We start from the raw sequence: 26,833 nt of genomic DNA on the forward strand, positions 1-26,833 counted from the left end.
AGGTCCATTATGGACTGTACAAATAAGTAACAGCAAAGAAAGGATTTTAAGGATACAATATACAAATGCACTTTTTTTAAAAACTTCTAAAAGCAGAGAGATGGCGAATATTATTTGTCCAATGTGGAGCTGCCTGCAAGTGCCTTGTGCATCATTCAGGTTCTTTAACTTCAGGGATTCGGTTTTTAGACCACAGTGACGAGATGTTATACTTTTACGAGAAGAAAAATGTGTTGCAGGAATTTGGCACGTAGATCCGTTACCACGGTTTTGTTTTCAGTTTCATTGCCGGTCGTCTCCCCAACTCTGCTTTTCTTGCCCATTTCGAACCACCCCGTCAAGATAATTTCGGCTAGCGCCGGAGCCATGGCTTGAGTATTTTTTACAGAATTGCCGTATACTCAGCGGAGTCAGATTAAAGACGTTTCCTTGCCGCCACCGCTGGTCTCGTTTTGTTTCCGAGATGTACGGCAGTACGCTGCGACGTGACTGCGACGTCGTGTGTATGTATGGCGCCACGATCGTGCAACGCAGGCATCCAGGAGGAGGTGAAGACAGCGGTCCGATGCACTTTGTATCCATTCTTGCCCTGTTCCTTACATTACTACTTCGTAACGGCATGGACGGAACGGGGCTGGTTGTTATATCTCAGGATTGAAGTTCAATTGGGCTTTGTTCATGATTACAAAGAGCATTCGAACCTGATTATTGTGATGAAGTAGCATCGTTGCGCCTATATAATTAGCAGTTCTAGTAGCCCTGTAAGAAAGAGCAAAAATGCAATATAGAAAAACGGACCGCTGTCATCACCTCCTCCTAGATGCCGGCGTTGCAAAATCGGCGCCTGCATAAACACGACACCACAGCCACCACTCAGAGTATCGCCGCGGTTGAAACCTCCCATTGCAAACCGGAAGTGCATCGAATTTTTGGTGTAAAAATCTACACCAAATATACTCTCATTGTCAACCGCAAGTGCTTCGTATTTTTTGGTGTTAAAATTTACACCCAATCAGCTCCTTTCGCCAACCGTAAGTCCTCCTTATTTTTTGGTGCTGAAATCTACCCTACGTCTAACGGTGTATATCGAACCTAGATTTGGGAGGACGCTAGAGGACAAGCCATAAACACCCATCTGGGTTGATTTGCGTTTAGTGTGCAGAAACGAAGCGCCATAAAAAGCGAAACTCTTCTGGCTGCCTGTAGCGCCACCAAGCATTGGTTTTCTTTGCTTCCAACAATAATGTTTTCTTTTGTACGTCTTCCTTGTGCGATAAAAGTGCACTATCGGTTTTAAACAAAACACTTCAATACTGAACTGTGCAACCTTCCTTTGTCAGCCTAAGAAATTCGCGCCCTCCATGCAGGAAAGAAACTTCCTCCAAGGTGGCGTATCTTGTCCTATGACGTCAGCACGTTTGTACTTGCGAGATCGGCCTGTGGCGGTGATACCTTTATGTTGGTTCTTGCTATTTTCTACCTTACAAGAGCTTTGTTTTCACTAAGAGTGGCATTTTTGTGATCAGAACCTGGTATTCTATCGATACAAGCCAACTTCAATTTCTCCTCAGTGTCCCTTTAGCAGTGAGTGGTGTCGAAAGAGGCCAGAGGGTGGGTAAAAAATGAATACATAAATAAGGCGCGACCAGTCGTTTTGAAACTACTCGACTTCCGTGAAAAAAATTCAATATTATGACCATGCTATTAACTCAAAAACAGCAAAATCAGCTCAAAATACAAACATCAAAAATGATGAAAATCATTAGCTGAGGACTTTTAAAAACGAGTTAGGGAAACATGGAAACAGAAGTGGAAAAGCTGTCTCCGGACAGCTGACTGGAAAAACTGACTCTGGACTAAGAGACTTCAGACACTGAAAATAGTAAATGTTAATTGCAGAAGTGTCATAACAAAACAACTGAGTTGGAAGCCCTTCTCCTTTTGCATGAGCCTGAAATAGCGGTTTTGACAGAAACTTGGCTTAACAGTATGGTGTTCGACAGTGAGTTCTTTACCACTGGCTACAGTTCGTACCGAAAGGATCGTGATGGTAAAGGTGGCTGTAAGCTGTACCAGTAAGGGGACCAGTAAGCTGTACTGCTCACTGCTGCAGACGCTGCTTTAGATACGTAACCTAAATGATTCATCCCGTCGAAACTTTTCTCGAGCTTCTTTCTAGATACATGATAAGTATCTCGGACTCCTGATCACTAATGGCTTCACTTGGATTAAGCACATAGAATACCTAATGGGTAATGTTAAGCGCAAGTTGTTCTTTCTGAGGAGAGCTTTGATGCCTTCACTACGGCGTCTCTCATAGCCTGAGTCGCTTTGGGACGTTAAACCCCCTTAAACCAAACATAAACCAAACTTCCTACTCCTTCTGTCCGGCTGCTCGCATACAAAAACTTAATTCTGCTGATGTACCGCCGCCGTGGTGGCTGAGTGGTTATGGCGTTCGGCTATTGGCCCGAAAGACGCGGGTTCGATCCCGGCCGCGGCGGTCGAATTTCGATGGAGGCGAGATTCTAGAGGCACGTGTACTGTGCAATGTCAGTGCATGCCACACTAAACACAAATCAACCCAGATGGGTGTTTTTGGCTTGTCCTCTAGCGTCCTCCCAAATCGAGGTTCGATATACACCGTTAGACTTGGGGCAGATTTCAGCACCAAATAATGCGAAGGACTTACGGTTGGCGAAGGGAGCAGTTTGGGCGTAACTTTTTGCGCCAAAAAATACGAAGCACTTGCGGTTGACAATGGGAGGTTTCAACCGCGGCGATCCGCTGAGCGGTGGCTGCAGTGTCGTGTTTATGCAGGCGCCGATTTTGCAACGCCGGCATCTAGGAGGAGGTGATGACAGCGGTCCGTTTTTCTATATTGCATTTTTGCTCTTTCTTACAGGGCTACTAGAACTGCTAAGTATATAGGCGGAACGGTGCTAGTTAGTTGATCACAATAATCAGGTACGAATGCGCTTAGTAATCATGAACAAAGCCCAATCGAACTTCAATTTTGAGATATAACAACCAACCTCGTTCCGCCAATGCCGTTACGAAGTTGATTTGTAAGGAACAGGGCAAGAACGCTGGATACAAAGTGCATCGGACCGCTGTCGTCACCTCCTCCTGGATTCCTGCGTTGCACGTTCGTGGCGCCATGCATACACACGACGTCCCAGTCACGTCGCAGCGTACTGCCGTACATAGCGGAAACAAAACGAGACCAGCGGTGGTGGCAAGGAAACGTTTTTAATCTGACTCCGCTGAGTATACGGCACTTCTGTAAAAAATACACAAACCATGGATACGGCGCTAGCCGAAAGTATCTTGACGGGGTGGTTCGCAATGGGCAAGAAAAGCAGAGTTGGGGAGACGACCGGCAATGAAACTGAAAACAAGACCGTGGTAACGGATCTACGTGCCAAATTCCTGCAACACATTTTTCTTCTCGTAAATGTATACCATCTCTTCACTGTGGTCCAAAAACCGAATCCCTGAAGTTAAAGAACCTGAATGGTGCACAAGCCACTTGCGGGCAGCTCCACATTGGACAAATAATGTTTGCCATCTCTCTGCCGTTCGAAGTTTTTAAAAAGAATGCATTTGTATATTGTATTCTTAAAATCCGTTCATACACTGTAAAAAAATATGCTCCGCTATACAGAGAAACCCGCTGGTAATGCGTTGCCGGAGGGTTTTCCGCAACATGAGCTACGGCCTAAATGCCAGAGACAGAGGTTCCGTATGACGGTTGTCATATTCTTGGTGATGAAAAGTTCCGTCATGCTTGCACAGAAACGAAATCGTTTTTTGGCAACAGATTCCTCTGCTTTGTTCGTAAGAAAGGTTCCGTAACATGCATTCATAGTTTCTCCGTTGACTTTTAACAGAGGTCTCATAATGTGCATGCATACTTCCTCCGTTCGCTCTTAACAATTATTTCGTAACATGCATGTATACTTTCTCCGTTCACTCTTAACGAAGGTTTCATAATGTGCATGCATACTTCCTCTGTTCACTCTTAACGAAGGTTTCGTCATGTGCATGCATACTTCCTCCGTTCACACGGAAGTCATTTGAGCTTAAACGAAATAATCTGTATTGTTTTAATGTACTTTTTTCATATGGCTTCTGCTGCAGATACGCAGTTTGTTTACTTGTAGCTTTTTCATGTCTGTTTGTCTGAGGAAAGTGTCATGTAGCATTCTAGAGAGCATGCACATATTGGCTTACATGCAATAACAGAGAATAACATGATGAAATAGCAAATTATTTATTCTTGAAAAATGCTGTACATTAATGAGCTGCAGATATTTTTATGTGAAAATAATGTGGTTCCGTGTGGCCTGGCTGAAAAGGAGGAAAAAAGTCAGGTGCAGGATTAGTTGGACCGTTTAATAAATGCATTGTAATAAAATAGTGTAATCATTTATGTGCAGCCGCACTAAGTAGCTAACACATATTATGCACTAGCCAGACATAAAGGGGTTCTCAGCATTAAGTCATGTTTACATGCAACTTTAATTAAAACCTTCAGGTACTTGGTTGAGCATGGTTTGACATCAAATATCGACATTGCATAATATTTATAACAGGATAAAAATTTCGAGCTTCAAATACCTGCGTTTTTGTTAAAGCAGCAGCTTTGTTCTTAGCGTTTCATAGAAAAAGAGGCAAAAACCTGCTCGTGGCACATCAGAATTTTGAAAACATTAGTTCGACTCTGAAATTTGCAAGAACCTAGCATTATTTCACAATCTGAAAGAATGAAACACCTTTCTGTTTTGTGTGTTGCATGGAAGAACAAGATGCATGGAACTTCTGCTAGTCAAAAAAGAAAGCAAGGCGCAACATGGAGTCTGTGCTCCACGAGAGAGCTCAGAAACTGAAGCTTACAATCTAAATGCCTTAAAGCATTGAAAAAAAATGCATGACTTGCCTACTTAGACTTTCAGGTGTTGAGTCGAAGATTTGCCGCCAGTTTCATAATTTTGGCATGAACGATTGTCCGGCACTTCTGCTTCCCATTCCATTTGGTCTATTTGGTGGGGTTGATGTCAAAGATTTCTCTGTAAGAAGAACAGAAGCATTTTCAAATTCTCCTGTCAGCTTTAGAGACCAGATGCGTAATGCTTAGTACATCAGCATGCATCAGAATGAGTTTCTTTCCAGAAACTCATTCTGTAGTATGAGCAATTGCAGAGGATACTCCGCATGCTACAACTGCTGAAACATGCAGACACAGTCATACGCAAAGACAAGTTGCCATAATTACCAGTTATTTCTAGCAAGTAATAGTACTTCACTTTACTCACATCACATCTTTAATCACGTTTAACTGCATATCCATGTGCACTAGCTTGGCAGGTGATCACAAACTTTTAGTTACACCATATGTCATTGCCTGCAAGCTAAAGACTGTCTTTCTAAATGTGCTTTTAAGGATATGGTGCCTAGAATACCTTTTTGGCCCAATGACAAGTGAGGAAAGCACAATGCTTTATTTATTTGTTTATATCCTGAATGGTCTCAGACTGAGACATTACTTCAGGGTTTGCTGGAACAAGTACTGCATTTTGCATTCCCAAGATATGAAAGCATATGGAATAAAATGTCACAAGATGTACTGAGAGGACCATTGATGGGACCTGAAGAATCTGCTGACTAGCTTTTTCTGGTTTGTGGCCTGCGAAAAATCCGCCAAAGACCGAGGACTTAAGCATTTTTCACCGAACTGTGTTACCGGCAACATTATCCTTTTTTAATGCTTTTAGCTATACAGACAACAGTATGGCCTACAATACGATGAAAAAATGAGTTTTATCTTATTTGCATAAATATGCAAGAGGCAGTTTGAGAACTCGGGAGAATATTAAAAGAAATATAATTATAATGCAATCCCAAGGCGTTTAGGCCAACCATAGCTGAGGGCCCCATAGAAAGGCAGATGGCTGGTTAAAATGCGAAAGTAGCGGATAAATCCATGTTATTTAAGAGGCAAACCTTCAGATGTGCGCCGCGATCGGGTGAAGCCACACCTCCAATGGCGCAATTAAGGAGCGCAGCCTTACAAGCAGCAGCGGCCGCCGTCACTGCCCTACTGCCGCTACTTGGCGTTTCCAGCTGCCTAGGCCTGCTCAACTCTGCCCTTTTTTGCTTTCTCTACTCCAGTCTACTCTTTCAGTGCCTTCTATTTCTCAGCGACCTGCACCGTCACCTTTCCATATCCACAGCCAACTTCTGCTTTGCACTTGCACGCTTTGCTCTGAGCACAGTAAAGCTGGCTTCTTCCTACGACTGTGAAGCCGTGCGGTGAAGGTTACTTTAACAACGTAGTAAACCTCGGGGAAAAAAAAAAGAATTCACACTGTATTCATGCCTTGCTTCCGAATCTAGTGCGAATGACATTCTGAAGTGCATGGTAAAACAGATGGGTGTCAGGTGAAGCATCGCCCAAACTTCATTTCGTGCAGTTTTGGAGTTGTTTAAGGTTTCCGCTTTCTTGCTGTGCCGTACATTGGACAGACCGGACGATGTGTTAATAACAGGCTTCAGGAACACTAAAATTCCTGCGATAACTCAGCAAAGTCATACATTGACCTCACTCTGCACCGTCGTTTGTGTGGCTGCATCCAGGTATTTTGTGCTACAGCCATTCTTTTTAGGTACAACGACCAATTTGCTAGAAAAATAATGGAAGCATATTACATGCATAATTCTGGGGACATTTGCATCAGTCGACCGGATCTAGAAGTGGAATTCGCCATAACATACCTAGATTTGAAAGCCAAAGTTAAAACTTTTGCACTGCCTCCAAAAGTTGAGAAATTAGCATGTCACCGAATGGTAACAATTAGAATTTGGTCCATTTTGTGCATCTGGACTGAGTAGTGTGAAGGATCAAACCAAAGAACTCGAGCCAACTCGAAGGCTCACGCACAGTAAAAATATGTTTTTTATCTGACAAATCGGTTCCTATTTTTCCCCTGCAATTTTTGTTGAATGAGAGATGAAGAATTGTTCGATGTTGGCTGGAGTCTGCACATGCATGCCCTCCTCATCATCTAGCTTGCTCACAGTAACGCCAAACATATTGATCATATAGTGCTGGCTGCTGAGAACATTAACATCATACTTTGAATGCACGCTTTATGTAGTAATGAGCACACAGCATACAGACAGCATCTCGTGAATTCGAAATGTTGGGCACTAACAGCTTAATGCAAGCGCCAAATGGCAAGATGTGAATTAGACACTTTTATTCACTAGCATAAGCAGTGGCACGTTGGTAGTTTGAAGCTGTGAAGCAGTGCTAAGACATGAGCATTATGCACTCCTTAATGTCAGTGCCTAAAGAGTTATTGTACCAGTACAATGTATCAGCTTCAAGTGCTGAGTAAATCTGGCATGTTTCGAAAGTATAAACGGGAAACTCACCTCTGGAGAAATTCAAGAGTTGTTGCAGCTTTCACAGGGTAGGACATGTTGAAGACATAGTAGGCAAGGAAAGCAAGCCGTGTCGCCTCGCCAAAGCCAGTTGGCTCAGAAAAGAGCACTTGTTGCTCACATATAATATAGCATTGGTTCTGAAAAAAGCTGCCTGTAAGAATGTAGTATGACAATTAGGAGTACTACAATCAAATTGCAACCCCGGTAAAGTCACTTGTGCAAATTATGCTTTCAGTGATCGAATGAGTGGCAATTCGAAGTTTTTTATGCAAGAAATTTTTCTCCTGCAGATATTTTCCTGTACGAGCTCTAAAAAATATACTCAGTGTCAGCACAACTAGCTTAGAGTAGGCTTTTTACTTTGCACGCAACGTACAGTGTTCTTCTGTTCCCCTATGACTTCACACAATTTTTAAAAATGGGATGATTCAGTTAGAAGAGCGCTTTTTTCGGCATAGCACTGTCAATACTGTAGTACATCAGAATACAACTAAGACATATATGCTAACTAGCAAGCTTATCAATCAATATTGAATAATTAACTTTTTATCTATTAATGTTAGGCTCCCTGATTATTAAGAGGCATGTAGCTCACCATAATAAATATCCATATCAGTTTTTAAAATTTCAAAAATGTGGTTACCCTCAGCAGTGTGGCCTAACAATTTTTGGCTGCATTGTGCCGAAATACATGCGTTTTCGAGGAGCTTGCAGGAAAAGCTACCTCTCCAGTGCACATCAACCGTTGAAATAACAAAAAATTGGGGCACAGAGCCGAGGGTAGCCGCTTTTTTGAAGTTCTAAAAACTGATATGGACATTACTCACAGTGCGCTACACGCCTCTCAGTAATTAGGGAGCCTGACCGTAATAGTTAAAAAAGGTAACCATTCAATATTAACAAGTGTGCTAGTTAGCACATATTAGCTGTATTGTGATGCGCTATACCACTGGCAATGCTATGTCGAAAACAGTGCTCTTCTAACTAAATAAATCCTATTTTTAAAAACTTTGTAAAGTCTTAGGTGAAACACCTTGTATAATCAGAATAACGGCCTGAGGGGCGAGTTGGTGCATGATGAAATGAACGGCTGCGCAAATCAGGACAAAGACAAGAAAGAGACACCACATGCGCACTCGCATGTGGTGTCTCTTTCTTGTCTGTGTCCTGATTTGCGTAGCCGTTCATTTCCCCCTGTATAATGCTCATAGGACCACTTTTCAATGTTCCCATACGAAATCAATCCAACTTTTTTCAGCATAAAGCATGTAGTCTGACTTCTAGGTAATGGAGCTCATTGTGTCACGTTTGACATAAAGAAATTGTTACATAACGACATCTCCAAAAGTGAATACAACAATGACATCCCATGGATTTAGTGTAGCACTGAAGAAATAATTACGATGTATAGAGAAGCTTACCAAGTGCCACAACAGTTGGAGTGCATGGCAACTCATGCAGCCTCTCCGTGATGCTTGTTCCTTCCTGAAAACCAACAAAGACAACACAATGCATTCTAACTGAAACACAAGATAATAGGCATTAGTACTGCTCCGTGTCCTATCCATCCACGGGATGACAGCAGCACGTAACATATTAGCGTGTCCTATTGACATAATTAAATTTCTGCCTTCTAGACAGTTTCAATCAATACAAAATCACATTTTATGGCACTGAATAATTGAAATATTAAGAGAAGCATGTGGCATCAGTTTGAAAATCATATGACGTTAACTTCTTTCACTATACCGACTGGTTGGAAGAATAACATAGCAGTATGCTAGACATGGGTAACTGCAGCCAGCTTCTCTTAATTTAATTCGCATCCTAATACAGTTCTGAGGTCAGAAAGAGCAAAGAACTCACTTCAAAAACTCGAAAGAGTTGGCCGATATCGTCCTTGAAAAGGGCTGCGAGAAGTGGCAAAAAAGCGGCTTCTTTTGCTCCTCTGTTGCCCCTACTTTCCTCAAGTTCCATTTGTACATAGTAGTACAGCACCTCCTTTTTGTTACTGTCTCTGAGAAAGTTGGCCAGTGCGGAAGCACAGAGTGCTGTTTATTCTTCAGATATGGCCTGGAAAAACTCAGCAGATGAGTAAAACTGCATTCACATTCAATATGAAAGGTCCCAGCAACATCTGTCTCAAGTGGTGAAAAATTGTACAAAAAGAGAACTCTTCAACTCTCTTGACGGTGATGGGCACTAGCATTGCAAATGACTCAAAAGCTTCATAAATGGCTGGCATGATTGTCGGATAGCTTTACCACGGTGCTTTGATTTATATGTATAGAAGTACAGCATAAATGCAGCCCATCTGAAGAGTTTGCAAGAGTTCAGCACAAGTTTTCTTGGCTTCCATGAAAATTTAAGTCTGTTTTTACACAGGCTGCTGCCATTTTAGCAGGAGACAGCTGAAGCAAATGTGTAGTATTGATTACTGCAAGGGACTAAGTCACAGCTATTCTCTCATTCTGCAACACGTGCCTGCCCACAATGAAGAGCTCACAGAATTTCGCGTCAAATGAAATTACTGTTCTCTGAAGCATTGCTGCCAAAGCGATTTAGAGCAATGACTGTACCATGATGTGAAAAAGCACTCTACCCTTACTAAATTATAATATGTTTCAATAATCCTGTCACGTTATAAGCATCACAATAATGAAAATGCCTCGCATGCGGGAGGTGCAGGGTTCGATCCCCAGTGCCGCCGGGTACTCACAGGTGATACAATGGGTACAATAAAGCTTTCCCCTGCCTGGCACTCAGCTTCTTTAGGGTGAAATGCTTGGGAAATTGGTCTATGACCCCACCTTGTGCAATGAAAAACTACCTTGTGCCATAGCGCTCTTCGGCTAAAGCTGCCCTTGTGCCATAAAAATTCATCATCAAAATAACGAAAAACATTTTTGATTAATACAGTATTAGCAACATTCACCTTTACATCTTTTCCGAGCAGCTGGTCTGCATGTCCATAAAAAAAGCGGGCATGGAAAAGCAGAGGCCACTGTGCTTTGATTTCCCTGGTCTGGTGCACCGGATTATCCGAATTAATGTAGTCTCTTTGGTCACCATACGTTTCTTGCATATATTGCAGTGCCAATGGCAAGTTGATTTCTCTGGCACTCTTGAGTCCCTCCTGCCTCAAAAATCTTACTTTCTCTTGAGCGGCATCGCCACTTGAATTCAAGATTGGCTGCCAATTTAGGCACCCATAGGAAACATTGGCACGCTTCTTCGATTTTCGGTCCGGTACTTGGGATGGTTGCCTTTTGCCCCGGGTCATATTCTCAACTCTGTTTTCCATTTGCTGGAACAGCGAATCATAACCACGGCCTAGCAGGTGCCCATCCACACCCCTGTCCTTTAGTGAGCATTTTGCAACCATTTGCCCAACAATACATTGCACAAGGTCCCGTCTGTCTTTTGGGCGAAGAAGGGGACCGCCTGGCCTCAGGCAGGCTAGCACAGTTTCTGGAAAGCTGCCGGTGTCAACCTTAAAGGTGAAGTCAACCTGAAGTGCAGCAGTCTCCCCTTCAGGATTTGAACTACTCATATTCTGTGTGCCTGAGTGACCTGCAAGTGAAACAAGTATTTGGCAGCACATTAAATTTGGAGGATAACTCAAGCATGGCATAGTACACTGGCTATAAGTAACTAAACAATCCAGCAAAATGAAGATGCTAGAATTGCTGGCTAGGAGTAGACACATAAATACACAAACTTATAATTCAAACACTATATTTACTGGTTGACCACTGTGTCCTGCATGTAAAGTAAGGTACTTATATCTCAAAAAGTATTTGTTCTGGTTACTATGCAAGACTTGCACTCCTGCCTCGTTGGGTTTTCAGCAGCAGTCGGGCACTATCGTACTTGTCAGCAATTTACTGTCATATATAAAGAGCCTGTCTGGTGCCCTTGACAATGCATTGGAGTGCAGTCATTCATATGATGTGACTTGCATGTGGATAGCTATGGGCACCGAAACTATTAGAATGACTCAAACAATTTCCAATAACATGCCTGGTCTACTTCTGTAGCGAATATATTCACGCACAGAAATAACCAAATTTAATGACTTGATACCACAATCTCACTTCCCTGCGCTCTAAAGAGCCAACATGATAGCAGTGGCACATCATGATGAATGTATCGTGTCCATTGTTTATCAAGTAATTGTGCAAGTACCACAAAATATCCATGCTCAGGATTTATTTTTACTCTATTACTTCTTAACTCATGAATCACATAACTAAAATACTTTAGTATCACAAAAAAGAATGAAGATAATTCTTTTCATGTATCTATCTGGCAAATGGGAGTGCAAACTTCAGCATAAGGTCATTCTCAGCACATGGAACACCAAGATTACTTTTGTCGGCTCACTATAGTGACACTAGAAACTTGGAAGCAAGCAACACGAAAGCTGCTCTGCTATACTAGTAGCTAAATACACTGGAATTTAGGTACCACTACAGTTACCCATTGTCATCTAAGCAATTTTTGGCAATGCTACAAATGTACTTTGCATTGTAACAGCCATCATGCATAGTTGGAGCCGGTGTTGCCTGGAAAAATATTGTGGGCAACAGTGGCTACTGAAACTTGCTGGAAGACAACACTGCATGAACAGGAAACCATCATTTGTGTACTTAAACTCTGAAACTTGATAGCTGTACCTCTTCAAATATGCGCAAGCTGAGCAGTAACATGAAGGTCCACTGGCTTAGAATAAAACTGACATTCACGCTACTCCTGCAGCAGCTGCGGCTCATAATCGCTCGATCAACAGATGCCTCAGTGCCGGTTCAATTTTCTTATCAGATTCAGATGCTTTAGCTCCATTCAAGGACACTCAACATCAAATCAGGCACATATGTTTCAACAATGAATGTTGCCTATAACATAGCCTTGTAGTATATACAGATAAAGGGTGTTTCACCCAAGAATGTACACAATATTTAAAAATAGGCTTTTTGAGTTAGAGGACCGCTTTTACCGGTGTAGCATTGTCAGTGGTGTAGTACATCTGAATGCAGCTAAGGCGTGTTAACTAGCAGGCTGATTAACCAATATTGATGATGACAATTATGGATTTTTATGGCGCAAGGGCATCTCTGGCCAAAGAGCTCCATGGCACAAGGTATTTTGTCTTCTACTCAAGGTGGGGTCAAAGGCCCATTTCCCAAGCATTTCACCCCAGATAAGCCAAGCACCAGGACAAAAAGCTTGTACCCATTGTATCACCAGTGGGTACCCGGTAGCACTGGGGATCGAACCCTGCATTTCCCACATGCGAGGCGGATGCTCAACCACTTGGCCACCGCTGCGGTCTCAACTAATATTGAATAGTTAACTTTTTTAACTATTACTGCCAGATTCCTTAATTATTTATAACCATGTAACCCACCGTAATTAACATCCATGTCATTTTTTTAAATTTCGAAAACACGGTTACCCTCAGCGCTGTTGCTAAAGGAATTTTGCCTGTATCGCACCAAAATACCTGCGCTTTCGAGAAGCTTGCAGGCAAAGCAACCTCTCCAGTGCACGTAACTTGTCGAAATAGCCAAAATTTGTTAGGCCACAGCGCCGAGGGTAACCGCATTTTGAAAATTGTAAAATCTTAATGGATATTATGGTGGGCTACACACCCCACAGTAATTAACAAGCCTAATGGTAAGAGTTTAAAAGTCAACTATTCAGTAGTAAATAACAAGTCTGCTAGAGCACATCTTACCTGTATTCTGATGTGCTGTATAGCTGACAATATTATGCTGAAAACAGTGGTTCTCTTAACTCAAAAAGCCTATTTTTTAAAATTGTTTAAAGCCTTAGGTGAAACACCCTGTATACCTCATACACCTGAAAGCATGCGAATAATATTAAGACTATGCAGATGAAAGAGAGCTGCATAATAATGCACAGAAATTAAGAACACAAAAATTGTTGCACCTTGCAGTGTAGGTTCAGTTGTGGGTGCAGTGTCGGTGACAATAAAAATCCTTTCTTCCAAAAGAAGATGTTCAATGACTTCTTGAAAAAAGTCTTCTTCAACTTCCGTCCAGTCTCGAAGGAAAACCTGACGGAATAAAAACTTCGTATTCTGAAAACAACCAATCTCATTGGACAGCTGCCTAATCCGTTTTACATGGTAGAGAGAGGGTGGGCAGATGACTCTTGAAAATTACAATGTAAACAAGGGAGGGGAAAGCCTCAGGATGCTTGGCAACATTTTGACTAGAGGACTTGTTTTCGTCTGGGTTTTTACTCCAAGGAGGAAGGCCTGATGAGGCGGAGGATGGTGTGAAGTGGGAAGGGTGTTAGGATGGGGAGGATGAATTTGTCCAGATATGATGGCTTCTAAAGAGGATTAACCGGTTGACCTGCAAAACTGTAGAAAGCAAAAAGAAAGGCCAGCTCAGTAGAAAGGAATCCAGGAGCCTGGAGCGTGGAGAGATAGCGAACATGGGCTGGGCTTGAAAGGCTGTGTGTCGAGCTGCGACAGGTGGCTTGGTATGACTGGCTGTGTTGACCTGAACAACTCAGATAAGAAGTTAGTCAGCATGGCAGAACGAAATACTGAAGGGCAAAAATGGGGGAATTGAAGGAAAAAAGAAAATGGGGGTGAGTTCAGAGAATGCTCTAAAGGCTGGGGGGTGGGGAGAAGGAATGCAAAATCCAAAGGTTCCTGAGAAATGATAGCAGGAGGTGCAGGGCATAAGTTAAAAGTAGATGGATAAATTGAACAAAGAGAAAAGGAGGGGGATAGAAAGGTGACTGATGTGGGAAAGGACAAGGAGGGACAGAGGGGTAGGGTGAAAGAAACGATGAAGTGGCATTATGAAGTACTGGGAAACGCACTGACCATGTGCAAGACCTGCTTTAAGAATTATGCCAGTGCCGGAATGTACCTGAGAGATTCTAAGTTTCCTCTGGATTTGTTGATACCTGCTAGTTGTAGGGTTTGCAATTTATGGATCAGGAATGCTTCTCTGTATTTTATATCCCTTGCAGATTTGAAGCTGGACTGAAGATTGAACAGTTCATCGAAGTTATGCCCAAGTTACTGAGCTGACACAGCAAGGAATGTATAGAAGGCAGTGTCGGAACACTTTAATCAACATGGTCACAACTTCGATGAACATAACTGTTCATTCTTCAGTCAGGCTTCAAATATGCAAGGAATATAAAATACAGTGGCATTCCTAATCAACGAATTTAAAACTTGACAACCTGCAGGGACCAACATATCCAGAGAAAACTTAAAATTTCTCAGGTACATTCCGGCACTGGCATAATTCTTTAAACAGGTCTTGCACATGGTCAGAGTATTTCTCAGTACTTCATATATAACGCCGCTTTATCGTATCTTTCACCCTACTCCTCTGCCCAGACTTCTCTTTTTCACCTCAGTCACCTGTTTTTCTTCACCGCTTTTTTCTCTCTTTGTTCAATTTATTATCCTACTTTTAAACTTATGCCCTGCACCTCCTTCTGTCATTTCTCAGGAACCCTTGGCTTCCATATTCTTTTACCCCTCCCCTGTATTTCGTGCATTCTCTGAACTCTCCACCATTTTCTTTGTTCTTCAATTCCGTTTTTTTAGCCCTTCGGTCTTCTCTTCCATCATGCTGTGTATTTCCTTTATTTGAGTTTGTCAGGTCAACACAGCCAGTCATACCAAGCCACCTGTCACAGCCAGATACACAGACTTTCAAGCCCAGGCTTGCTATCTCTTCATGCTCCACACCCCCAGATGACTTTCTCCTGAGCTGGCCCTTCTCTTTCCACAGTTTCGGCCAATCCTCTTTAGCAGCCATAAAGCCAGGACAAGCCTCACCACCCTCGTCCCCCTCACTGGGCCTTCCTCATTGGAGTGAAGGTCCTATTTAAACCCCACGAATGATGAACGCTTTGCCTAGATGAAGACAAATCCTCTTGTCGAAACATTGACAAGCACCCCGAAGCTTTCCCCTCCCTTGTTCACTTTGTAATCCCTTTTACGTTTTAGTGCAGATCTATCAGTAATGACAATAATTAACTCATGCTTGACAGCACCTTCCTCTCATTCCACACTAGAAGGTTGGCAGCTTGGCTCTTCAGTGGTGATGGAAGATGTTTCTTGTTACCCAAAGCACACTTATCACAAGCAATGTCACTGCTAAGGGGAGCATGCTGCCTCGGCTAGTTGGTGCTTCAATGGAAAACTTATTCTTTGTGCCTACAGCTGGAATAGGCAAATGTGCGTTACACTGAACTCATACTGAAAAAAAAATTTGAAATGCAAATTGTGTAGTTTTGCCCCTTTCAGATGCTAAACCAGTATAGCAATGCAACTGCTTAACTGAAATTTTATAACCACTCAAATGGTGAGGATTATTAAATTACTAATTGATGTCCAACCCTGGTGCCTATATTGTCTTCCATGGGTCTTCAGTGCTGTATTTAAGATTCCCAACAGATGCAGACATATAGCCCCATTCAAAAAAAAAACTGAACAACTAAACTTTAAAATTCAGGTACAAAATGGCAGCATAGCTCACGTACTGCACTTCAGCAAGCGGCAATTACTTATTTCTCCATTACTAGCCTTCTTCCATGCAAAGTACTACTTAACAGTGAAAACTTGCCTTTGCATTTTCCGAGGTACAGACGCCTTTTTCTTGAGCTTGTTTCACAACTTCAGAAAGTGTGCTTGCATTACCAATTTTTTTCACGGTGTGGTAACCACTCCAAAGTTTCAATGGTGGCATTGTTGTTATGTTCCTAGAATCACAAAAAAACAGATGGATGACACTGAAAGAAATATAGCCCACTCAGGCAGTAACCAGTTGCCATGATCACATTACTGACCACTGGCTTCCTATATCATATTAAATCTAATTTACACCTGCTGGCGTCTCAGTATGTGCAGTAGTGTTTAGCTTCTAGGCAGAACTGTTGCAAGCACATTATTGAACATACTGGTGTGAATGCTTTTAAATGCATGTGAAATGACAGGGGGCTGAAGTCTAAGCAAGATTATGCATTTGCTGTCACAGTATGATTACCAGTTATCTACCAAACTTTCAGTACGCTAAATGGGCCAACAGCACTTCCTGTGAAAAAGCTCACCTCATGCCATTATAAACAGGACACAAATTGCAAATCACGGTCAGCAACCCAGACAGGCAAAGTAGAACGGTGGGTTTAAAAATTAACATGAAGAAATCTAAAATAATGTTCCACTGTCTCAGGAAGAAACAACAGTTTACGGTAGGCAGCAAAGCATTGGAAGTGGCAAGGGGTTGCGTCTACTAAGGACAGGTAGTGACTGCAGATCCGGACCACTAGGGTGAATTAACTAGGAGAATAAGAATGGGGTAGGGCGAATCTGGCATAGTGATACTGCATGCCATAATCGAAATTTCCCTCAGACTCAAAATTCCTCCTTTCAGGCCATTTTTCCCTGCAGCAACTTGAAAGCCCCGTCAAATTGGAAAAAGCGAGACAATTTTGGTTCTTAAAATTCCTTGAATCTCTGTGAAAATTCCCTTTTCACCATATTTTACTCCTCAAACTCCCAAAAAATGTGAAATTTCCCACAAAGGAACATCACTGATTTGGCATGTACTCTCAGGTCATGAATGGTAGTTCATCAGTATCCTCCAAGAGGAAAGTAGACAACAGCTGTACGAACCTACTGGGCAGAAACTTCGAGGCTATCAAAGAGGGTTCAACTTAATTTGAGCACAACGCAGTGGGCCATTGAAAGGAAAATGATAGGTCTAGCGTTGAGGTAAAGGAAGAGAGCAGAGTGGGTGAGGGAACAAACGCGGGTTAATGACATCCTAGTCGAAATCAAGAGGAAGAAATCGGCATGGCCCGGGACGTGATGCGAAGGCAAGACAACCACTGGTCCTTTAAAAGTAGATCTAAGAGAGGGCAAGTATAGTAGGGGGTGGGAGAGTATCAGATAGGTCGATGAAATTAGGAAGTTTGCAGGTGTAATGTGGCCACAACTGGCTCATGGCAGGGTAAATTGCAGGGATATGGGAGACGCCTTTGTACTGTAGTGGATGTAGTTAGGCCGCTGATGATGAAACTTCTGCGCTGCAGAAAATAAGTGTTTAACCTCACACTCACCACAGTTCATTGTCAATATAACTCGTTACCTGATAACAGCAGCATTAGAGAGCCTATGATTAGCATAACCATGAACACAAGATTGCATTTAAAACCATGGACAAAAGATTGCTTTTAAGATTAAACTCTTGTTCAGTATAGCCACCTTTAAATTAGAGAATCTCAAAACACAATCTTGATGCCCATGTTTCATATCATACAAATGAACTGGCTTGGCTGAGGTCGAACTTTTATAAAATGGTTTGGTTTGGTTTTGTGGCATTTAACATCCCAAAGCGGCTCCGGCTATGAGGGACGCTGTAGTGGAGGGCTCCAGAAATTTTGACCACGTGGGGTTCTTTAGCATGCACACTGACATCGCACGGTACACGGGCCTCTAGAATTTCGCCTCCATCTAAATTCGAATGGCGCGGCCGGGATCGAACCCGTGTCTTTCGGGTAGCAGCTGAACACCATAACCATGGAGCCACTGCAATGGCTTTTATGAAATGTCTGCTGGGGATGCAGTCAGCCAATTTGTTTTATGAAGGTTAACAACACACGAGCCCATTTTCTGTCCTATCGCCATCACACGTGAAACTGTGGAAGCAACAGTATGATGAAAAATAGGCAACAAGTACCAAACCACTGCAGCTTAATGCTAAACAAGTGAACTTAGTTTATTGTACAGAAAGGTAGTATGAAATGTTATCAACAATGAAAGGTACAATGGCAATATACAGAATGATTTTACACATTTTAGTCTTACATTTGAAGCTGCCCTTCCTAGCGCAGATGAACATACAGCAGACAAAATTATGAACACATAATGTGACTCATTTTCAGTTTCTAGAACTCAATTGCTAAAATATCTCTAACATATCAACAAAGCACAAAGGTTCATGAGAGTAGACAGCCTAAAAACAAAATGAAAAGAAACACAGCCTATCTCTTTGTCCAGAGTAAGAAAAGCACCGCTGGAAAGTACAACTACTGCCACTCATAGCTTTTCAGGAAATGAATAATTCAACCGTATCACAGAATCGCCATTAAAGCAGTATGGCTGGTATGACATTCTGTCAACCAGGTTGCTCGGGCTGAGGCATACTGTTTCTTCAGTCGAATTTTGCAAAATATAAAACAAATGGCCCGGCACAAGCTCTGCAGGAGTGCAGTGCATCATTAACTGCATTTGACCACAGTTCTTTCTCAGAATGGCAACCACAAAACCAAACACAACATCAAATCGCGTTCCTGACACAAGGACATAATCATGAACTGTGTAAGTGAAACCTTCCAGAGAGGCTTCCTTTAACAAAACAACACCCTCAAAAACTTGTTCCGGTAGCTTATTCTGCAATTCTGACTGCTCATGTTGGCTCATATCTACGAGCTCCCTGGGTGTGTAGAACAGGCCTCGTGCGTCAAGAAAGGCCTGGCAAAGCTGGTGCTGCTCGGCCAATGTCTTGGTGACATTTTTGTAGTTTCCAATAGAGCAAATGCACCTCTTGAAGTACTGATGTTTGGATTCAAATCGCAGTGTCCCCACATGGCAAAGTGGGCCGAACTCTTGTATGAGCTCGCTGTAGTGAAGCATGAAATGATGCTTTGGTCTCAGTTTGTGGGCCGGGAACAGTGAACTTCGACATTCAATATACTCCTCAATTAAGACCTTCAGGTACGATACTTGCGCAGGCGTTATCCTGGGCGCCATTAGAAGGTCAACAATTTGCATCAACAAGAGCGCAAGCTGCCAGACTGGGTCCTCTGAGTCAAAGACTTTAGTGCCCAAGTATACAGGTAGCAGCCTCAACAATGTCCAATTCTGGACTGCATGACCTGCGAGCTTGTCACCCTGTATAGGCACCTTTGCTGGCTTATTGCGCAAATCATGAGTAGCATATTTCAGAGTCAGAATCCTTGTGTTCAAGTGTTCGTATGTGAACCATGCTTTTTTCTTTACAAAGTACCTTATGTACAAAGCCAGATCATGGCGAACTACCCCTCCGAAAAGGTCATGGCCTATGCAAGGTGGCAAGCCACAGCTGCACACGTGAAAGTGCTGTAGAGAGTGGAATGGTGAATCAGTGACCACACCATGATCACTTGTTCCTGCACTATCCTCTGCAAGGCATTCAATGGATTTACTGTAGTTTTCTGGAGTCCTTCTTTCCCCGACTACATAAGGTTGTTTGTCAAAGTCCGTGCGTGTGACCAGGCAGAACCGGCAGAAGTAAGCTGATGAACTGAAATTTTGGGTGAAGCCACCAATTGTATGGCGTCCAAGATTGTCGCCTATAATGAATTTCAAGCGTACTGTGTAATTTACTCCACTGATCAGCATTCCATGTCTCTCTAGATGGACCAAGTCATTTATCAATGGCTGCAACACTGCAAACAATCCAAACTCTTTCATGTCTTTCTGGCGACAAAGCATCACTAGTTGCATGCTTTCCACCCGTGACCTGCAATGCAAAGGCAAATTGCCTAGTGTCATGTATACACCTAGAAGCTTGAATTTTCCTTTTGCTGAGCCCAGTGGATTCGCTATTTCAAATTCATCCTGGTACAGGATTACCTGTACCTCATTTTCTGCAGCATGTCGCAAAGATCGACACAAGACATAGTCACTAAAGCAATCATCAGACACATCATGTTCTTTGCCAGGCACCACAGCCACCAAGAAATGTATCAGGCCTTCAATTGGCACATAATGGTACAAAGAGGCTGCGTTCTCTTTATTCAGGCCTAGAGAAATCTCCACTGGCCGCACAAAATGAAATTTTTCTTTGTAATAGTTGTGGCGGCAATGAGATGACCTAAGAGACATAGATGCAGCAATGTCGACTGCATCTGCTCTAAGCAATGACTGTATCCTATGAAACACGTCACCTGAAACAATTTTACCAATCTCTTTCGACACTATCTGCTGGCTTAGATTATGAAGGTTCTGCACCTCTTTCATGATATACTGCACTGTTTTTGCAGGCACGTGTAGTTGTGCTTCAAGTTTGAGGAGAAAGAGTGCGAAGTTATCTGTGAAAAGTTTTTGCTCTGAGTGACTGCTGGTGCTTGGCTCCTGATCCGATCTACTGTCAGTAGAACAAAGATTTGAAGAACTGGTCTGAGCTACGGCTGTCGCAGGTTCTGCCTCCATCTCAATGTCCATGTTCACTACTTGGAGGCAATGTAAGGTGTCTCTGGCCTCTTGATGATACCTAGAAACGTGTGTTCTGAATGAACCAGCAGACTTTAACACACTGACACATCCCGGAAAAGGGCACACAACAGCACCTATTCCAGTGTCCAGATGACCAGCAATGTGCGACACAATTTTGGTACGAGATGACTGGTGTCTCCTACATGACGGCACGGGACACACAAAACAGGCGTCGCTCAGTTCTGGTTCATGGTGTCGCTTTCTATGGTGCCTGAACAGATGGCTTCTGAAGCTTGCATAATTCTTCAGAACCACGGAACATGCATCGATGGGACACAGAACACCATCCAAAACACTGCTGTGGTAGGTGAAGTGGTCAAAGTAGGCCACCAGTGTAGAAAAATTTCCTGAACACAGATTGCAAGATGCCATTCCACACAGGTGACAGAACTGGAATAAGAAAGAGCATTCGGACCCAATAAACCCACAAGTTGTTTAGTGCCATATCAGGCCACTTATTTAAAAAACTTCTAATGCTCATTTTCAAGTGTCTACAAATGATCCAAGTGTATGCCCCTGAATCTTGTTGATAGTTTGAGCCCTCAATTTGCTCTTGTCACTTCATCCTGATCGCCCACAACAAAATGTTTCAATGCACTGTGGATGCCATTTCTGCTGTTATGCAGCGGTCCTGCCTGGCTGTTTTTGTCCTGATTGCCAGGTCTGCTCTTGCTGCAATTAGTCAAGGTTGATGTGACTGTGTAACTTTTTTCGCACAGATTTTGCAGCTTCCTAAACCATCTAAACCACAGTTTCCGAAACCACCAGGAAAGCAACTGATGAAATCAGCAAAGCGAGAGGCGCAGAACAATATTGCTCAATGCTGTTCTATACAGAAGCGCATGCATACTGTCAAGTCACGGACGTAAAAGGAAAAACATTAATACTTTACGCAAGCCCGCAGTAATTATCTCATGCATGACCGACACCAGGCAAAGCTAGAAGGGAATCGCGTGGGCCGGATTTCGTCATTTATTGTGGTTTCTCACAAGTTGTTTACGTTACAGAAACTTGTGAGACACCTACTTCCACCAATACCTTTTTTTTATTACCAAATAATACACCCAACAATGCAACCGTTCACGGGACAACGAACCCCCTGTGTACGCGCAGGGATTTCGTTCCGCGGTTCGAGGAACGGAAATCGAAACAATGGACGCCAGCAACAATCCCCGCACAACCCTCGGAAACTGGCCGCCGTGACTGACAGCCCTCAAGTCAACACTCTCCCCACAACCCTTTCACTCCGTCACAAAGCCAAACCGGCCGCACTCCATCCTCAATCTTGCCCCTCCTCCTCCACTACGCACTTACTTGCACCTGTAACCAAATCTTCCCGTCACCCCTGAAAAAGGAGCCGAGCCCTCCGTAAACGTCTCAATTTGTATGTTACCGAACCCAACCAGACACAATTCAGTAGAAATGTTAATTTTACTTGTTGAGTTGCACTGGGACAGTAACGAACATAACAAGTAGCGCGCGACCGTAACCTATCAATGTAATCCGGCACGATTTTTTTTTCCGCTCGCGACTTAGCAGCGTTAATGTACTTTTATTCCCGCATGCGTTATGATGCCGGTTGCGTTTTATGCACTGCGTCCATTGTAAGCGCTAACTGGACGCATTATAAAAAGCATAAGACACACGGACGACGCGATCGAGTTTGATCCAGCATTGTTGCAGACGCGCGCCGGGAGCGAGTCGCCGCTACTGCCAAGCGGCACGAATACCGAGTCTCGTCGGCGAAAAATCAGCCGGCGGTCGTGCAAAGTCCATCGCCCTAATATTTCTTTTTTTTTTGTCCCAGGGTTCCGTTCGCACCATGCTGCTTAATGTTGTCCCCGCTCCCCGCGTCGTTGTGCACTCACGTTCAGGCACCACATGCATGCATTACATTGTATGCGGTGCGCCGCTTTTTGAAGCATGGCGCCGATGCGGGCAGCTTTGCGAAGCAATGATATGCTGCCACTCGCTGTTACAGGGACATGTGATGCGCCCGGGTGGAGTATTCAATTACTGTTTTAGCTTAGTATTCAATTTGTGCAACTTCCTATCGCTAAGAGGTGCGTTTGCTGCTGCAATCTGTAAACTTCGCAAAAAGGCGCGAAAACCGCCAGCTTCCCAAAAGGCGCGAAAATGCCGAGCATGGCAAAAGGCGCCAAAACCACGATGATCGCTTAGTGCAGCACAGGTACTCCAGCTCGCTGTTTTTGCACTCGCTTGAACAAAACAGATGCGCATAGATTGTTGCTACTAAATTCATTCAACGATGAGACATCCTTTATTAAAACTGCTGTTACTGGGCAAGATATATTGCTGTGAGCGGCGGGTATGAGTGCCCGTAATCCTAAGAAAGCACAAAGCGAACGAACTCATTGAAACCTCATCTGATGATACGAGAGGCTTGGCTAATTATGTGCACAACAACGAGTAAAGAATAAAATCTTGCTTACCTGTTTTCAAAAAGGATGACCTCTTTTTCCTCAGTCAGCGCTGCCAGTTCGTGTTCGACCAGCGGCTCAGTCGGCAACACTGCTGTCAGCGCCGCGCTCGGCACAGCTCCACAAAATCCGGAACCGGAAGACTCCGTGCATGACTCCGCAAAAAATCGGTTTCTGTTTCGCTTTTGTGGTTTAATGTCACAAAGTGGCTCAGGCCAAGGACGCCGTAGTGGAGCTAGGCATTCGAATAATATCGCACACTTAGATTTCTTTAACGTGCACTGACATCGCACAGCACACTGGCCTCTAGTCGCTTTGCCTGCATCGAAATGCGACCGCCGTGGCTGGGATAGAACCCGCGTCTTTCGGGTCATCAGCCGAGCAGCATATCCACTGGGCCACCGCAGTGGGAAATAAGAAGGGCTGAGTAAAGGGGCTGTGATAGGCGCACGCAGTAAACCAGCTGGGCCGGCTTGCACAAAACAAGGAAGAGAGTCTTGTTCCCAGTCTAGTCGTATTAGTGGTATATAACTTCTCTCGCTTTTGAGTAAAGGCGTGTAGCTGGTTCACTTTGTTGGTGGGCACCGCAAGCGCACCACGAACACAGCTTGATCACTCCGTGTTTTTGCCGGCAGTCGTGGCGCGCTTGGGGCGTCCACCAACAAAGTGAACCAGCTACACGCCTTTCTTTTTCTCAAAGTCTGGCCTGGAGAAAACTATAACGCCCGCTGCTCATGTAACGTAGGTGCTTTCGGCCCATTAAACCGCTCGTCATGTGCTGTGTACATTGTATATAATGGCGCGGTATGTCTATTGCGCGTTGTCAAATTAATGCACTATACGTGCATTCGACGGTTACATATGCTAGGTGCATGAACGCTAGTGTATGCCATTTGATCGAATTCATTTTAACTGGCAAACATTCTAGTAGAAATATATGTATACTTGATCCAATACCAGATTATTATTAGTTCTATATGGGTCCTGTTTGGATTCTATTGCTTTTTATTTGACTTTCCATACGACACAGAAATTTCAATCTGTACATTGTACCATTAGCGATTGGTCAAATAATCTATTGGGTGTGTTGGTCAAATAGCCTGTTAGCCGCCGCGATGGCTCAATGTTTATGGTCCTCGGCAGCTGACCCGAAAGAAGCGAATTCGATTCCGGCCGCGGCGGTCGCATTTCGATGAAGCTGAAATGCTAAGGCCCGTGTACTGTGCGATTTCAGTGCGCGTTAAAGAACCCCGGGTGGTCTAAATTTCAGAAGCCCTTGACTACGGCGTCCCTCATAGCCTGAGTCGCTTTGGGACGGTAAACCCTATAAAAACAAACCATGGCCGCCGCGGTGGCTCAGTGGTTAGCTCGGCTGCTGACACAAAAGACGCGGATTCGATCCCGGCGGCGGCGGTCGAATTTCAGTGGAGGCGAAATTTTAGAGGCTCGTGTACTGTGCGATATCAGTGCACGTTAAAGAACCCCAGGTGGTCGAAATTTCCGGAGCCCTTCACTACGCGGTCTCTTATTGCCTGAGTCGCTTTGGCCCTTTGAACCCTCATAAACCATAAAACCGAACCAAATAACCAGTAGGCGCTGGTGCTATTGGTCGGTTACAGATATTTATTTTACAGGGCATATTTGAACAACGCAACTGCTCATCTCTGTGGACATGCGTGAACGCATAAATGTCCCTTTAATACGCGGTAAAAAAAACTCTGTCGGTCTTTTTTGCCTGCACTGGCTGCACAGCTGCCAAATGCAAGACTAATTGTCATTTTTGAACAATGTACCGAAGATGCATTGAATACTACAACCTCATATCCCTCTGACAAGATGTGGTATGCAAACTGCAGTTTTTCACCGCACTTCTCGTCGGTGTAGGTAGCAGATGAGAAAAGAACAGGCGCTGTTTCAAACGGGCGACGCGAGCTTCAAGCGAAAGCCACAGTGGGCAACGTTATCGAGATGCATGCAGGTAAAACACATACACTGTTTTGTCGAACATTTTCTGTTCTGGTTACACTGCAATTTAGTCTCCTGGGCGGCGCAAGCTGCAGCGCAATACAAAAGATAAAGCAGTTATAATTCATCCATGGTATAGCTTTATGAGTTCATCCACCATCTATCCACCCATCCAACACTTCCTGTTTGAAGACCATACCATCGCCCACTACTGGACTTCATAGGATCAGCTAACCTTTCTCCATTACTTTACTCTTTACAGCATCTTTCAACACACACACACACACGCACGCACGCACACACACACACACACACACACACCGCGCGCGCACACGCACACGCACACACGCACACACACGCGCGCGCGCGCGCACACACGCACACGCACACACACACATATATATTTGTTTGAAGAGCCCACGTGTTTCAAGCTAAAGCAATTACTCATGGAAAAAAAACGAGAAGCATCGAAAGCTGGTGCGATTTTTGTGTTAACTTCGCGATGCCTTCACTTTTCTCTCAAAATTACTTCCTTTCTGATTATTTCTTTAAAATTTAGTTATTCAAACCACACCGCTTTGTTTCCTTGATTTTCATTCCGATTTCCTCAAGATCTCTCAAAATTCGTGATTTTTTCCCCTAAGATTCCTCTATACTTATGAGCCGCTTGAGATAAACCTGGATGAGTTTTTTCCTGTTTGGATCTGCACCAAACCCTGGCCAATCCCCCACCGTGGGTATACATATATATGCCATCGTATTTGAGGCAAGCGAAAGAGATGGCCTCTGCGCGGACTGCGGCGCGCTGGAGACAGTTTTTTTTTTTCATTCGAGAAGTGTGCCATGAGGCTGGAGACAGTTGATCATCTGCTGTGTGAGTGCTCCGCATCCTCGAGCGCGTGAACCGCCCTGCGCGCGGCTTATGGAGAGCTGCGGCTTCCGTTCGCCATCGCGGGTTAGCTGCTTTTCTTCGCCACCTCTGCCTGCAGATCGCGCAGCGCCCTTCGCCACCTGGTCCGCTACATCGATGAAGCGGCCATCTGCGGCCGCTTTTGATCACCCACCGAAGCCGTGCGCCACTACTAGTGCTGTGTGAGCGCACCGCCAGCAACGCTACGCGCGCCCAAACGGGTTCCTTGCTTCCTCCCTGCCCCCTCTCTGCTCATTTTTTTCTACCCACTCCCCGCGCGGCTCAGTAGCGGTGTACCCCTGCAAAAGGAGGCAGTTACCGGGCTGCGCCCCCCCCCCCCCCCTCTTTCCCTACGTACCCGGTGCTCGACCGTTCCCCACGACCATTAATAACCTCTTTAAACAACAACCGAACACAGCGCGGAATGCTTCGCATGCCGCGCTGCGTTATCAAAACCATCGCGACACGCGTCGAGAGAGAAAGAGAGAGAGAGAGAGGGGGGGGGGACTTTATTTACATCGACATGAACCTCGGGCCAGGGGCTCAGCCAGAGGAATTGTCTCCCTCTTGTCGGCCCTGCAGCGCCGTGACCGCAGAGCGTCGTCTACACGGGCGCAAACCTTTTCAAATGCCGCGCGTTTCCGGAAGCGTTTCGGAGCTAGTATCGCCATCAGCACCATTAGTCAAAAGTAGCCACTCCAAACACTAGCCAGTACCATCAAGAGCGGCGGGCAGGAA

The 26,833-nt window shown here is 44.1% G+C and overlaps 1 protein-coding gene across 1 annotated transcript; it reads right to left on the reverse strand.

Annotated features, from left to right (window-relative positions):
- Positions 1-4,257: 4,257 nt before the first annotated feature.
- LOC144124134 (uncharacterized) lies at positions 4,258-23,309 on the reverse strand. Its single transcript, XM_077656798.1, has 10 exons — positions 23,233-23,309; positions 16,086-16,221; positions 13,408-13,534; positions 10,388-11,025; positions 9,512-9,525; positions 9,319-9,469; positions 8,874-8,937; positions 7,441-7,603; positions 4,943-5,072; positions 4,258-4,353 (listed from the first exon to the last, which is right to left on the reverse strand). Exons 2-9 carry the CDS (start codon positions 16,206-16,208, stop codon positions 5,042-5,044), a joined length of 1,311 nt encoding a protein of 436 aa, XP_077512924.1. The 5' UTR covers positions 16,209-16,221; positions 23,233-23,309; the 3' UTR covers positions 4,258-4,353; positions 4,943-5,041.
- Between the last annotated feature and the right edge of the window lie 3,524 nt (positions 23,310-26,833).

The sequence above is a fragment of the Amblyomma americanum genome, chromosome 1 (genome assembly GCF_052857255.1).
Source record: "Amblyomma americanum isolate KBUSLIRL-KWMA chromosome 1, ASM5285725v1, whole genome shotgun sequence".
Classification (NCBI taxonomy): Eukaryota; Metazoa; Arthropoda; class Arachnida; order Ixodida; family Ixodidae; genus Amblyomma; species Amblyomma americanum.